The sequence below is a fragment of the Sparus aurata genome, chromosome 23, assembly GCF_900880675.1.
Source record: "Sparus aurata chromosome 23, fSpaAur1.1, whole genome shotgun sequence".
Taxonomy (NCBI): domain Eukaryota; kingdom Metazoa; phylum Chordata; class Actinopteri; order Spariformes; family Sparidae; genus Sparus; species Sparus aurata.
This window is the reverse complement of record NC_044209.1, coordinates 7,790,756-7,804,606: the sequence shown is the minus strand read 5'-3', so window position 1 is coordinate 7,804,606 and position 13,851 is coordinate 7,790,756. Positions and strand designations below refer to the sequence as shown.

Here is a 13,851-nt window from a genome sequence, read left to right as displayed (position 1 = left end):
TTGTTTGGACTGTCTGAAGTTTCTGCATCTTCATCTACTGTAGAGTGCTTTGCAAGCATATTTGATATCTTCGACACGAAATCTCGGGATAACTGCTAGTTTGGGGGTAAACTCCAGCCTGCATTTTAGTCTGTGGCCCATCAGGTAAACTAGAAAAGGCAAGTGAATGAATGAAAATATAACAGTGTGCGTGTGCGCGTGAGTGTGTGTGTGTGTTTGCGTGTGAGTGTGAGTGAACATGCATATTTGGCTGGCTTTGTGTATTTGTGTGTACGTGTGTCACCAGGTGTCTTTAACTGGCTCACTGATAAATCTGTCTCTCTCTGTTGGCCCTGTAGTTCTGTGTTGCCAAGGTGATGGTAACCAGGGTAGTCGTGGTACGGACTGTGAGAGTTGATTTAACAGTGATTTTAGCTCATTTAGGCTCACCTCACATTGTCATGCTTCTCCTTCCAAAACAATTACTGCTATCAATTAAATTAATGATATGGTAGAAACAATGAAAGTCTTTGTGTGTGGTGGTCTAAAATAAGTCTTGTGGAGCAGTTCAGAGAAGTGGATGTGTGTGCTTGCCTCCAGAAATTTTGCTCTCAGTTTAATGGGACTTAATGCAGCAGCTGATCAGCGTTCTCAAATTTGGATCTGATGAAAGTTAATATATGTATACCAATTGCGTACGATAAAGCACCTAGTTTTACCATGACCTTACCTGAATGACTGAGATCCTTCATCAACATATATGTATACCAAATTTCCATCCAGTAAATACTTCCTTTGGGCACATTAAATCTCTGTATCAAATGTTGTCAAAATCCATTTGTCAGTTGTTGACATATTCCAGTCGGGGCAAAAGTGGTGGATTGACCATTGAGTGAGAGACCGCCATTGCCATTAATTGAGCCTGAGCTGTTAGTATGACTAAAAACCAGAGGTCAGAACAAAGCCCATCATATGATCAAGTGAAAACACCAAACCTTGTGTAGTTTTCCTCTGATTCATCTCTTAATATGTTAAATAACTGCAGGAAAATGAATGTAAGGCTTGTGGAGTTTATTTAAATTTACAGTTGTGAAAAAAGCAGTTTAACAGCAAATATTACCCAAATATTACTCATTTTCATAGCTGACCCCAAATTGAAAAAAAAGTTAAAAAATCAGGTAAAAACCAGACCCACACTTTCACCAGAAAAGTGTTTTTCCTGTGTAACTGTTAATTGTATGAACACATCCATGTTTACCTTTATATGCCCCAGATAGTTTTATCTTACACCCTCTAGCACCAGTGGCTGCAACATATATAACGTGGTACATCTTCAACTTAACATCTAGTATCTGCCATTGGAGGAACTGAACTGATAGTTTGAGTATGACGGGGCATTTGATGTATCAGTGGAGGCTACAGGAAGCAGCAGGAGCCCTGTGCTGATGTCTCTCTTACAACGATCCATCGCCTGCTTGTATGATATCTTCTCTTTAGTGATGGGGTCCACCAGCTCTTTTGTGTGAGAAGTCTCATCTAGCAGCTGATCAGCAGTTCTACTGTCAATCAGATTGTAGGCGAGAGCTTCTTGGACAGTGATGCGGCCTGCTCCAGCGGGGTTCACCAACCCACCAGTCAGACACTGCGCCTCCATGTACCTCCTGGCATTTTCTCCAGGCATATACCCTTTCTGTACTGCCAGTCCCACTGCGAGTCGCTCTTTGGTCACTGGATCCTCAACTCCAGTGAAGGCCTTCTGGGCATTCAGGAGCTTGTACAAGTGACCTTGGTCAATTAAACCTTGTTCGACTGCCTTGTGGACGGACATTTTGTCCTTTTTGTTGAGATCAACGATTCCACCGGAGGCTGCTTGTGCCTCCAGCAGCATCAGAGCCATGTCGTTATCAATGAGTTTGCGGGTCAGGGCACTTCTCACAGACATGCGGCTTTCAGTGGTGGTGTCAAAAATACCAGAGATGGGGAAATGCTCGTCGCCAGTTGAAGCATTGAGGCCGTTAAAACTGCCACTATCGTGAGTGTTGAGGCTGATGTGGGAGGACCTCCGGGAGAATTGGATGGTGCTCAAAGTAGAGATTGATGTTTGTTTGGTTTCCCCTACAACAAGGAGGGCCAACTCAGAAATGTGCAGATTCCCTTCCTTGTAGTTCATCAGGTCAAGTTGGGTCAAGCGACCATCTCTCATAGCATCTTTGATAGAGTACTGCTTTCCACTTTTGCGATTGTGCAGAATTACTGTATCCCCATCTGGACCAGTTGAAGTGATTTCTTCCCAGTCGCACTCCAATTTTGACAGCCTAATGTAGTGCTCACGAGTAATTAGGCCAAGCACGTAGGCATCATAAGGAGGCATGTCTTTACCGGTTTCTGGATCGATGATGGTGATCTTGGTGGAAAGACTTGTCGCTCTCGTTTGAGTTTGAGAATATTCTTCTTGTTTGATGCTGTTCTGCAGCTCAATGATGAGTGACTCTTTCTGGTGGATTTTGTCTTTTATGCTGAGGACTTCTTTCTCCAGACGTTGCATTTCAGAGGATGTTTCAAGACTCCTCTGCAGTGCAATCTCCTTTCTCTCACTCACCTGCCTGGACTCTTGCTGGAAGGTTATAGTGATGTTGTGTCTTTGAGACTCCAGCATTTTGAGCTGTCTGAGGAGATCCTCCTTCTCTCTCTGCAGGGCATCTCTTCTGGTAGTCTCCTCAGTGGTTACAGACTTCGATGTCTGCAGATGGGTTATTTTGATGGTGATGTTCTGAACTTTATTCTCCTGGTCACACCTAAGATTTCTCTCCTGTGTTACTAGCTGTCTTAGGTGTGCCAGTTCAGCTTCCACTGCTTGGTCTTTCTCTACGTGAACAACTTCTCTGTAAATGACCCTCTCAACAGACTTCTCCTTTTGCAGAACTTCCACCTTGACCACCAGGTTGCGAATTTCTCTCTCAACACGACTGATATTAGTGGCCTCAGTCTCCAAGTGAATGCGTAAACCCGCAATAACTTTTTCAAGCTCAGGGTCCCTCTCCACTTTGAAGACCTCCTTGATGACAACCTTTTCCTCAATACGCGTATTTTCAAATTCATAAATGCGAGATTTGATCTGCCTGAGCTCCGAATCTAGTTGGATCCTAATCTGATGAACATCTGCCTGAGATAGGCTAGTCTGTTTTTCTTGAATCAGGGTTCTGAGCTGTCTGACATCCATTTCAAGCTGTTTACGGGCTGTTATTTCCTCATTCAGAATCCTGCTCAACCTCTCATGCTCCAGGATCTGCTTGTGGTCTTTCTGAATACGCACCACTTCATGCACAACAATCCTCTCCTCCTGCTTCTGCTGTTCAAGAAAAACGTATCGGTTACGGAGTTCAACGAGAGACTCTTCCACACTGCAGCGTAGCAGACTCTCTTCTCTCACAGACTTCCGAAGTCTGTCAACCTCTTTCTCAAGAAGAGGATCGTTCTCATATCTGATGAGCTCTTTGACAACAATCTTGGTCTCCACCTTGGATTTTTCAACCTTCACCGTGTCTCTCTCTTGATAGAGTGTGGTCAGCAGCTCTAGGGTAGAGTTATAGTGGCGTTGCAGACGGGAAACTTCGCTGGTCAGTGTTTGTAATTCCCTGGTTACTTCTGGGCTGTTCTGAAATTTGACCACCTCCTGGATCACCTCCCTGTATTCCACTATGGGTTTCTGAGCACGCAGGGTAGTCCGAGTCGTTATCACTGTGTTCATTTCCTTTTCCAAAATTGTGTGTTTACGGCTCCATTCTTGCAGCTCTTTCCGCACACGCACAAGCTCGGCCTCTATCTCAGGAGTGACTCTGTAGATCTCATTGATGATCTCCCTAACCTCGACTTTAATGCTTACCTTCTCGATTTCACTATAGCGGAGCCGAAGGGTTCTCATGTCCTCCATCAAGATAGCATATTCACGTCTCTCCTCCTCCAAGGCTATTCGTAGTTTCTTTGACTCTTCCAGTGTTTCTGGATCTTGCTGCACTTGTGTCACCACTCGGGTGACTTCCCTTGGTTGGATAGTGGAAATGACCCTCTCCAGTGTGTTTATCTGGCTCCTTGTGCTAGAAATGCTCGCGTGAAGAGACTTGCAATGGGATTCCACCGTTGCAATATCACTCTTGAACATGAGAACAGCATTCAGCATCTCTGGATCTTTTTCAAACCTCACCACCTCTTTTCTGACAACCCTCTCCCTGATTGTGGTTTTCTGCTGAGCAAGAACAGTGATCTCAGTTTTCATATGATATATCTTGGTATCTTTTGTTTGGAGCTCCAGACATATCCTCTGCATCTCCTCTCTAATCCTGGCAGCTTCTTTGTCAAGTTGAAAATCTCTCTCATAGACCGTCTCAATCTTGACCATTAGTTTAGGTTCTATTTTGGTCAGTCGGGCTTTGGTTATTTTCTCTTTGTAAACTTCTATCTCTGAATGGAATCTTGACCTTTTGAAAGTTTCATCCTGGATCAGTTTTGTCAAGGACTGCAGTTCCAGCTCCAGCTTGGGGTCACGGTAGTATTGCACCACCTCCCTCTCCTCCACCCTCTCCACTCCTCTTCTGCTCCTCAGAGCTACAAGCCTCTTACGGTGTGTTTCCAGCTCATGTTCAACACGTAAGCGCCTGGAAGTCTCCTCACTCAATTCAGTTTTCAGACTAACACTCTCCTCAATGTCCCTCCTCTGGATCTGTTGCTGCTGAGTGATGAACACCCGAGTGACTTTTTCTTCACTCTGGGAATGAATCAAAGCATACAAGAGAGAAATAGTGACTTCAGACCAACTGACAACAATAACTTTACTGTTACTATCAGTGAAAATGATTAATGATCTGATTTGGATTCCATAATATAATACCCTGGCCATGATGCCCCTCGCCGTTTCCAGTTGGATGAGACGCTGGTTGTTTACTGCAGACACCTCAGAGTAAAAGTTCAGAAGATTTTTCTCCTGTAGCAGAAGCAGAAGGCAAAATGAGTTTGGAAATCAAAGACAACAGAGACAAAAATGTAGAGGAAAAGTAGAGAAGTTTTTTGTTATCTTTAGGCTGTTGTCTATAACTGCACCTTTCTCTGAATAGCCTGAGCCACAGTTTGACGTCTCCATCGGATTACTTCATCATTCCTGTCCTCATCGTCATCATCGTCATATTCATCATATTCATCATTCAGAGTGCCATGGTAAGTTTTTGACCTAACCTCGTACTCCTGAAAGGAAACATATTTAAACATTGAAGGATTAAGTACATGAAATATCACAGCCAACAATTGTATTTAAAGGGTAACTTCATCAACTGTGCAAAGTGCATGTGTGAAAAAAGTAGTATAGTATAGTAGTATGCTAGGACTTATTTACATTATCCTCACGAGACACAAAAGGCTTCATACAACTTTTTTCACATATGCAGTAGTACTCCCAAAGACCTGTAAACTCACTTTAATGTGAAAAATTGGTGCAGTCACACTTCAAGTTGCAAATGGTAACGAAGAGTAATCATAATCTCTGAACTCACATATAAGACGCTCTGGAGATCACGGGAAAGAGCCCTGACACGGTTTAACTCCCTTGATTTACTCTCGATGTCCTCCACCACTCTCTAAACAAGACAAGCAATCCAAAAACAACAGCTGATGAGATAAAGCAGTGTTATGCCTTTGTTGAAACACACTTGAGTTACTTTCAATTATGTAGAAGGTGGAGACAGGTTGATGTTTGTGAAGAAATACTTTTACTCACCATTTGAGAGATCTGCTTGGCTCTGATCCGCTCCACATCATCACTAAGTCTGATGGCATTATTTGGCAAGTTGACCAAGAAGAAATCCAGGGAATGAAGAGCAGTCTGGAAGTCTTGATTTTTACTGATCGCTTCCTTTATGAGAGCAAGCCTAAAGCAGAATATGAAAAAACCCACTTCACTAATGAAATTTAAATAAAAAACATATTTGTCATGACATCAGAGAAGTAAAAAAAAAAAACGTACAGCCTTACACAATTACAACAATGCTTGAATCCATTTTTTTGACTCACCTTTCCTTGAGCTCCTTCTTGACAGTCGTGTATTGGTTGTTCAGCTTCTTCACCTCATCCCCCTGGCGCTGGATGTCAGGACAGTATTCTTTGGAACTGTACTGCAGGTGGCTGCATGCTTGCTCTGTCAGGTCCAAGTCTCGGCCTAATTTCGTCAACTCGTCCCAGTTTGAGGCGATGTCCTTCTGCATAAGCTGATTGGCATTAGGAGAAAGAACTGAGATAAAGACAAAAAAAACCCAAACTTTTGGCTTGTACCTCTTTGGGGCACCCCCTTATAATTATGTGAGCCTATCCTGAAATTGTTAAATATTTGACTGTTTTGGTTGCATTATAAAACATGACACCTGCAGCTGCCTGTTGCGTTTCTCAAGGGCCTTCTGCTCATCAATAATGACGCCATCTTGGGCTAGCTGCTCCTCAAACCCAGAGACGATGCTGTCCATGTACCGAATCTGCTTTTCCAGGTTCATGGAGGCTGTAGCTCTGGTTAAAAGGAGAAGAAACACACATGGTGATAACAATAAGGAACTTTGACTATTGTTTTACCAAATAAAAATGTGTACCTAACAGATGTGCCCCTTGTCTAATTAAAAATTAGATGAAAGAGCAACTTTGTAAGTTTTGGGGCAATATCGGACATTGCTAAATGCTAAATGATTGTTATGCAAAACAGTAGATGCTGAGCTATAGCTGTAACAGAAAGATATGAAGCGATATTTACCTGAATTAACTAACACGAGCTGTCATAAAACAGGTTTTCTTTTTTGATAAAAAATGTAATATATATAGTATATAATAATATTCTTTATAAACATCGAGGAAGACGTGATATGTCAGTGATAACTATGTCAATATGTCATTTAATTATGTACATTAATGAAATAATAATACGTTTATATGGTGCCGAATAGTGAGGGAGCATTTAATCTACTGGACAACCAATCGCACAGATCCCTACTTTGAATGCTTTTGTTTTAAATCTACACTGTACTACAAGGTAAAACTTCATCTTACTTTTTGTTATAAAGATCAGTGAGGGTGTTGATGTCATCAATCTTGTTGTTGATGGCGCTGAGTTTGGGGGGCAGGCTGGAAGCGGTGGGTTCCAGCGGTTTCTTGGCCAGAATAGGCCCCATCTCTTTCTGCACCGCAGTCCTCTCAGACTCCAGTTTTCTGACAGTCTGATCAGATTTCTGGAGAGAAAGTCAGTCAAGTCAGTCAGTGATCGCATCAGGATGGAAATGTGTGGACATGTTGAGGAAAACATAAAACTAAATAAAGCCATGATACTATAACCTAGATAATATTGCTAATGACTAATTTTGCCCATGTTCACCTCAAGCTCTTGCAGCCTGTTTGCCAGGTCCTTTGTGGGGCTGCGGTTCTCCAGCGGGGCTCTGAGTCTTCCCCGGATTTGTTCTTCGCACTGTTCAAGGTCTCTGTAGATCCTGTCTAACTCACTGGCCAAGTCTGCAGCTCTGGAACCCCCTGGAGAACTGTGTACAGTGACTGAGGAAGGGCAAAGACAATGATTCTGTATTACATCAAAGTCTATTTTGTGGTCTTGTATCCGGTGAAACAATGTAAGTGTTCTGTTCAAGTGTTTCTCTTCTCACCTGCCCTCTGTGGGTGATCCACCTCCACAACAGTTCTTACATCAACTGTCCGTGTCAGCTCCAAACCTAGCGTCTGGTTATACAGGTCCCGGAAGATGGCGCAGTCCTTCACCAAACGATCATGCAGCATTTTCATACTGAAAAAGGGAGGCGCGGAAGAACTTCAGTTGCTGGAGAGTAGGCAGGTGGAGAGCATTAAAAGGGAATGTGTAAACGACGCTCTTGCTGGCTAGCATACCATGGTGGCATGTAACTTATCGAGTTTTAGGCGCGTCTGTTGGCACCGTCGTGTGTTATTTTGTGACACTCCAGAATAAACTCACCCTTTCTCTATCTCCAGAGCCTGCGGGTGCTGCATCTTCTTTGACTTTTCCAAGTCCACGAAGAGTTCCCTCAGCAGCCGCTCAGCCTCCGTCAGGTTGTTTGTATTTGCTCTCTTGTGGATCCGGGTCATACTCTGCCTATCACGTTCTTTGTCCTATACAGGGGCCAAAGGAGCATAGCATAGTGTGTGAGTTTGTGAGATTGTGAGATTCAAAAAGTTTGAAGAAAAGATTTAGGGTTTCTTGATTGATAACTTAGTTCTTGTTATTGACTTGGTTTACTATCTGAAATATTTTAGAAATCATATTGTGATGGTTCAAGGTCTCTGAGTGCTGAACATGCCAAATAATGACTTTGCATTATTATTAAGATGTTTTAATGCCACTTTATTTACATGGCAGGACAGACTCCCTGTAATGTTCAATAAGAAATTGAGAAAACATTGAAGATTTGGCAAAGAACATGTGCTCCAAAACTTACTGCACATTTGCCAACTTTAATACAGTCAAGTTTTGATTTTCATGATCTGAGTCTGTTTCAAGTCTTGTGTCTCCAGCTCTAGTGCTGTTTGGATTCCTTACCACAGTCAGAAGCTCCTCCGATTGCAGCATAGTCTTCTCTATTCGGTCAAAATTTCTCTTCATGCGAGAAATCAGCTCAGCCAGGTCACTGGACTGAAACCTGGGTTAAATAAACAGAAAGAGATCCGTCAAAATCTTTCAATACAATCACAAGCTCCAAATGTTTCAGATATACTTGTTACTGTGATTGTTATTGCCATTTTACTTAAATACCTATATGCAATACATTTAGGGTTGGGAGTGCATCAATGCATTTAAGAGGACCAGGTTTGTAAAGTAATGGAGGAAGTACTGAAATGTTTGACTTCAGTGAACACAGTAGTACCAGACTGTAGAAATACTACAAGTTCTGCATTCATCATATTATTAAAGTGCAAAGAGTAAAGCACAAACAGCTAAATGCACAGAAACGTAAAATTACTTCCGAAAAACTTTCAGACCAATGAAGCGAGTGGAAAGTGAAATATTTCCCCCTGAAACCTAAATGAAAACCAAAAGTACAGCACTTCCCACTTCTGGGTGTGAAATGTACATTCATATTAAAACTTTTGCAGTAAATTAATTTAATGAAAATGATCATAGATAAGAATTCTATATAAAATATCTCAAGATTTGCTCCATTATATATCACTCCATATATCACTAGACAGTGAAAATCCTGCCTTTAATTGGATGCATGAGTAATGACATTCTTCAAATATGAAATGATTTGAGGTTCCCTCCCCTCCACGCCCTCTGCTCCTTCATTTCAACAGCCTCTTATCTCTGCTGCAAAGGTCCAACATGTTCCCGAGTCCATTCATCACTGATTGCTACGTTACAAACACACAGCGCTGAAGCAGAGCTGTTTCTTGCCATCATCTGTTATTGACCCTTGTTTGCAGGCAGCTCATTCTACACTATGACCCACTCACTCTTCTATTAAAACTTAAAAGAACACTGTAGTGCTTTTTGAAAAATTTCATTCAGTGTTTTATACAGGTTCTTCATGTTAAGGGTGAAGGTTAAAAGGCTCAAGGTCCGCACCAACGGGAGCTCCTCTCTCCCACAGAAAACACTGCTCATAAACACCTCCTCAGTGGCCCCGCCTTTATTTCTGTGACTTCCTGGCATAACACTCAGTCACCATGGGACATTTGCATAATTTCTGCATATTGGCTATCTCAGCACATAATGATTAGTTTGGTACGGCTGCTCGATTGTTGTTAGGTGTGTGAGTGAGCTGACCAATCAGAGCAGAGGAGGCAGAGGGGGGAATACAGTGCTGCTGCACTGGACAGTATGACAAAACTGTTGCGATCTTTTTTTTTTAGCATTAATGCATTTGAACCTTTTCTGGCAGTGACCCAAAATAAAATTGTAAACCTGAAAATGAGGCTTTAAGGTGTCGCTATCCCGATGAACACAAACAGAACCTTGCAGCAGAAAGATCCTGCCATGACCTGTCCCTCGGTACTTCCTGTCTACTGTAAAGGAGCGCTAATGGTTAACAGAGTGTGTCCCCCTCGGGTGACGTTGTGCACCAACAGGAGGCAAGCACCCTGCAAAGAGTGGTGTAGAGGTCTACAGATTTATCACCCTGTGGAACGTCATAAAAAAATGACCACAAGTTCCAACTAATGACGATAATGCACCTTTTGGCTAAAGACACTAATGATTGCAAATGCTGTGGTCGAGTAAAGGAGTCAGGCAAGGTGACAAAAAGACACTCAACATGTAAAGTTGCACAGGACTGTACTGCATGTTTAGGGAGGTTTTCATTCATTTTCCTCATGCTCCTCTAGTTTTGGCAAAAGTGATAAGATATTAGCATTCAGCACACGGTGAATATATTTTAACAGTCAGATAATTTGCTGCTTTTACATGGCAACAGTCTTTCGTGGAACATTTTTTCAAAATAGAATAGCCTTCTCCTGTGCAAACACAAGTGCCTGCATGCAACCGGTGCAAGGCGACAATACAGAGGAGCCGGGACAAGTGACAGTAACATCAACCTGCAAGTGATGTGTCATCCTAATAGCTAAGAAGCTTGAGCGTGCTCCTTGTGTACAGAGGCTGCATCCTCGCTGCAGCTTTTGCAGGATTTCAGTCTGACCTGTGGCCCTTTGCTGCATGTCTCGCTCATTCTCCTGTCATAAACATTTTTTACACATAACCCTAACCCTAACCCCAAAACAATCAATCAAAAAGAAAAAACAAAACTGTAACCTGACACACGCACACCCACACACAACCGAGGATGTTGACAGAACTCACTTGTTGATCTTCACAGAATTGCGCACCCTCGACATCTTGCCGACCGTCCGGGACTGTTTCGGTAATCTGAATCCGAGTACGTTTTCTTCCAACTCCTCAGCACCTCCTCTCCTCTCACTCCCTCTCGTCTCTCGCGGTGCCCCCCTTGATCTCCTAATAAGCAGCATCCACCTGCCTCAGCTCCTCCCAGGCGAGCATCATGGCCCTCCTTGCTCCCTCAATTTTTGTTTTTTTTAAATGCACGCTCCATTAGCACATGATGACAGCTTAAAACAGTGTCATGATGCTCCCCGTGGCACACCTTAAAAATCTTTCGTTTTTCTGGCTACACACCTGCTTATAGAGATGGTCCCTGAACCTGGTACAGCTGCAGCTCTGTTATCAGCTTCATGCAACACAAAAGTCAAAACATAATAAACTTTATTAAGCACTCAGTTTCCACCCGTGTGGAAACTAAATGGCTGATTTATCATCACCTTATCTTGTGTATTTAGACATGACAAGCCATTATCTCATTTGGATGATATTATCATTAGTTTTATCATCCATAAATATGTCCATCATTTGTCTTTATCATGTGTGTTTTATAAGCTTGTAAGCATCCGCATATGAAGACGAGCTAGCTGTTCAGGCTGCCACACTGGAAGGATGACATACTTTGATCACAATAACGCTGGTGATCAAAGGTTTACCTGAACACAATTAGTTTTGGCCCAGGCGGCCAAGCCCTGACACATTTAATTAAGTGGCGTAATCTTTAAACTACTCTGCAACCTGATGGATTGGTTCACCTGACCAGACCAGGCATACTCATTTCCTACTATCAGTGGTTATCACACACACACACACCCTGTGAAACGACTGCCTTGGCAAATGATGAGTCAAGGTCTTCAAACTTCACCTGCTGTCAAAGGAAAAGATAACAGGCATTGTGAAAAACTGTAGCGCGTGTTAAATATGTCATTTATGCTGGCACAAAACCCAAGTATGCACGATGCACAATAAAGTGGGTGGTGGGAGCTGGAGGCATGCGGAGCCCAACAATGTCACTTTTCATGCTTCGGTGGTAGGAACCCGGCTCAGTACGCCGCTCCGTCTCATGCTTGCAGTAGGTGTGTCCGACACACACCCAGAGCAAGTAGGCCTCACACCAACGCCCACATACCTGCAGGGAGAGAGAGAGAGAGAGAGAGAGAGAACTGACAGAGGAGGAACAAAATGGTAAAAGGATCACCGAGAGGAATGACAGGCGTGAAAGTGGAGATGTAGTAACAGCAGTACTCTCACCTGGCCTTGACCTTTAACCCTCGCAGTACTTATAGCTGCTATCATTTAGATTTTAACAGTCACAGTGTATCAGATGTGAAAAAACCATGTGAAAGGGGGTCACTCCTCAAGATGAGAGATATCACCAATCATCACTTGTTTTGAAAGGAGCTTAACGGCCAAAACATCACTGTTTTTGTTGACTCACAGTTCTCATCATAGCTTCAGTTTTGGCCACATCAGGCAGCGATCCTCAAAGAATACACTAACAACCAGTGATGAAACGTACCTGAGTACATTTGCTTAAGTACGTTTATTTAAGTACAATTTTGAGGTACTTGCACTTTACTTCATTATTTCCATTTTTCACCTTTTACTCCACTACGTTTACCAACTTTAGCTACTGGTTATTTTGCAGATTACATGCCAAAGTTACACCTTTTTTTTTTTTATTCATTAATTTTACAAACCCCAATTCCAATGAAGTTGGGACGTTGTGTAAAATGTAAATAAAAACAGAATATAATGATTTGCAAATCCTTTTTAACTTATATTTAATTCAATACACTACAATGACAAGATATTTTAATGTTCGAACTGATAAACTTTATTATTTTTCTGCAAATATTCACTCATTTTGAATTTGTGCCTGCAACACGTTCCAAAAGAGCTGGTACTGCGGCATGTTTACCACTGTGTTACATCACCTTTCCTTTTAACAACACTCAATAAGCGTTTAGGAACTGAGGACACTCATTTTTGAAGCTTTGTAGGTGGAATTCTTTCCCATTCTTGCTTGATATACGACTTCAGTTGCTCAACAGTACGGGGCCTCTGCTGTCGTATTTAGCGCTTCATAATGCGCCACACATTTTCAGTGGAAGACAGGTCTGGACTGCAGACAGGCCAGTCTAGTACAAAGAAGCCACGCTGTTGTAACACGTGCAGAATGTGGCTTGGCATTGTCTTGCTGAAATAAGCAGGGACGTCCCTGAAGAAGATGCTGCTTGGATGGCAGCATATGTTGCTCCAAAACCTGTATGTACCTTTCAGCATTTATGGTGCTGTCACAGATGTGCAAGTTACCCATGCCATGAGCAGTAACACACCCCCATACCATCACAGATGCTGGCTTTTGAACTTTGCGGTGATAACAGTCAGGATGGTCCTTTTCCTCTTTGGCCCGGAGGACACTACGTCCATGATTTCCAAAAACTATTTGAAATGTGGACTCGTCAGACCACAGCACACTTTTCCACTTTGCGTCAGTCCACCTCAGATGAGCTCGGGCCCAGAGAAGCCGGCGACATTTCTGGATGTTGTTTATATAGGGCTTTCGCTTTGCATGGTAGAGTTATAACTTGCACTTGTAGATGTAGTGACAAACTGTGTTAACTGACAGTGGTTCTCTGAAGTGTTCCTGAGCCCATGTGGCAATATCCTTGACAGAATGATGTCGGTTTTTAATGCAGTGCCGCCTGAGGGATCGAAGGTCACAGGCATTCAATGTTGGTTTTCGGCCTTTCCGCTTGTGAGCAGAGATTTCTCCAGATTCTCTGAATCTTTTTTTTTTTTTAAAGATTTTTTCGGCATAGACACCTTTATTAAGCAGTAGACAGATTGGAAATATGGGAGAGAGAGGGGGATGTGACATGCAGCAAAGGACCTCTGGCCGGAATCGAACCGGGGTCGGCTGCGTATACGGCATGTGCTCTAACCACTCAACCACCTGCGTGCCATTCTCTGAATCTTTTGATGATATTATGGAC

The 13,851-nt window shown here is 42.7% G+C and overlaps 1 protein-coding gene across 1 annotated transcript; it reads right to left on the bottom strand.

Annotated features, from left to right (window-relative positions):
* Positions 1-1,035: 1,035 nt before the first annotated feature.
* LOC115575925 (envoplakin-like) lies at positions 1,036-10,939 on the bottom strand. The gene is made up of 13 exons (XM_030408346.1): positions 10,817-10,939; positions 8,561-8,660; positions 7,979-8,133; positions 7,656-7,792; positions 7,376-7,548; positions 7,054-7,232; positions 6,384-6,522; positions 6,037-6,230; positions 5,744-5,894; positions 5,520-5,603; positions 5,074-5,214; positions 4,865-4,957; positions 1,036-4,741 (listed from the first exon to the last, which is right to left on the bottom strand). The coding sequence occupies exons 1-13, from the start codon at positions 10,849-10,851 to the stop codon at positions 1,325-1,327; spliced, it is 4,998 nt and encodes a 1,665-aa protein (XP_030264206.1). The 5' UTR covers positions 10,852-10,939; the 3' UTR covers positions 1,036-1,324.
* Positions 10,940-13,851: the final 2,912 nt, after the last annotated feature.

Bases quoted from the DNA above. Each gene is read 5' to 3' on its own strand.
- LOC115575925 (XM_030408346.1), bottom strand. From the start codon at position 10,851: ATGTCGAGGGTGCGCAATTCTGTGAAGATCAACAA. The intron at 7,549-7,655 runs GTGAGAAGAGAA...GCCCTTCCTCAG, and splicing joins GGATCACCCACAGAGGGCAG to TCACTGTACACAGTTCTCCA. The intron at 5,604-5,743 runs GTGAGTAAAAGT...TGTCTTGTTTAG, and splicing joins CCAAGCAGATCTCTCAAATG to AGAGTGGTGGAGGACATCGA.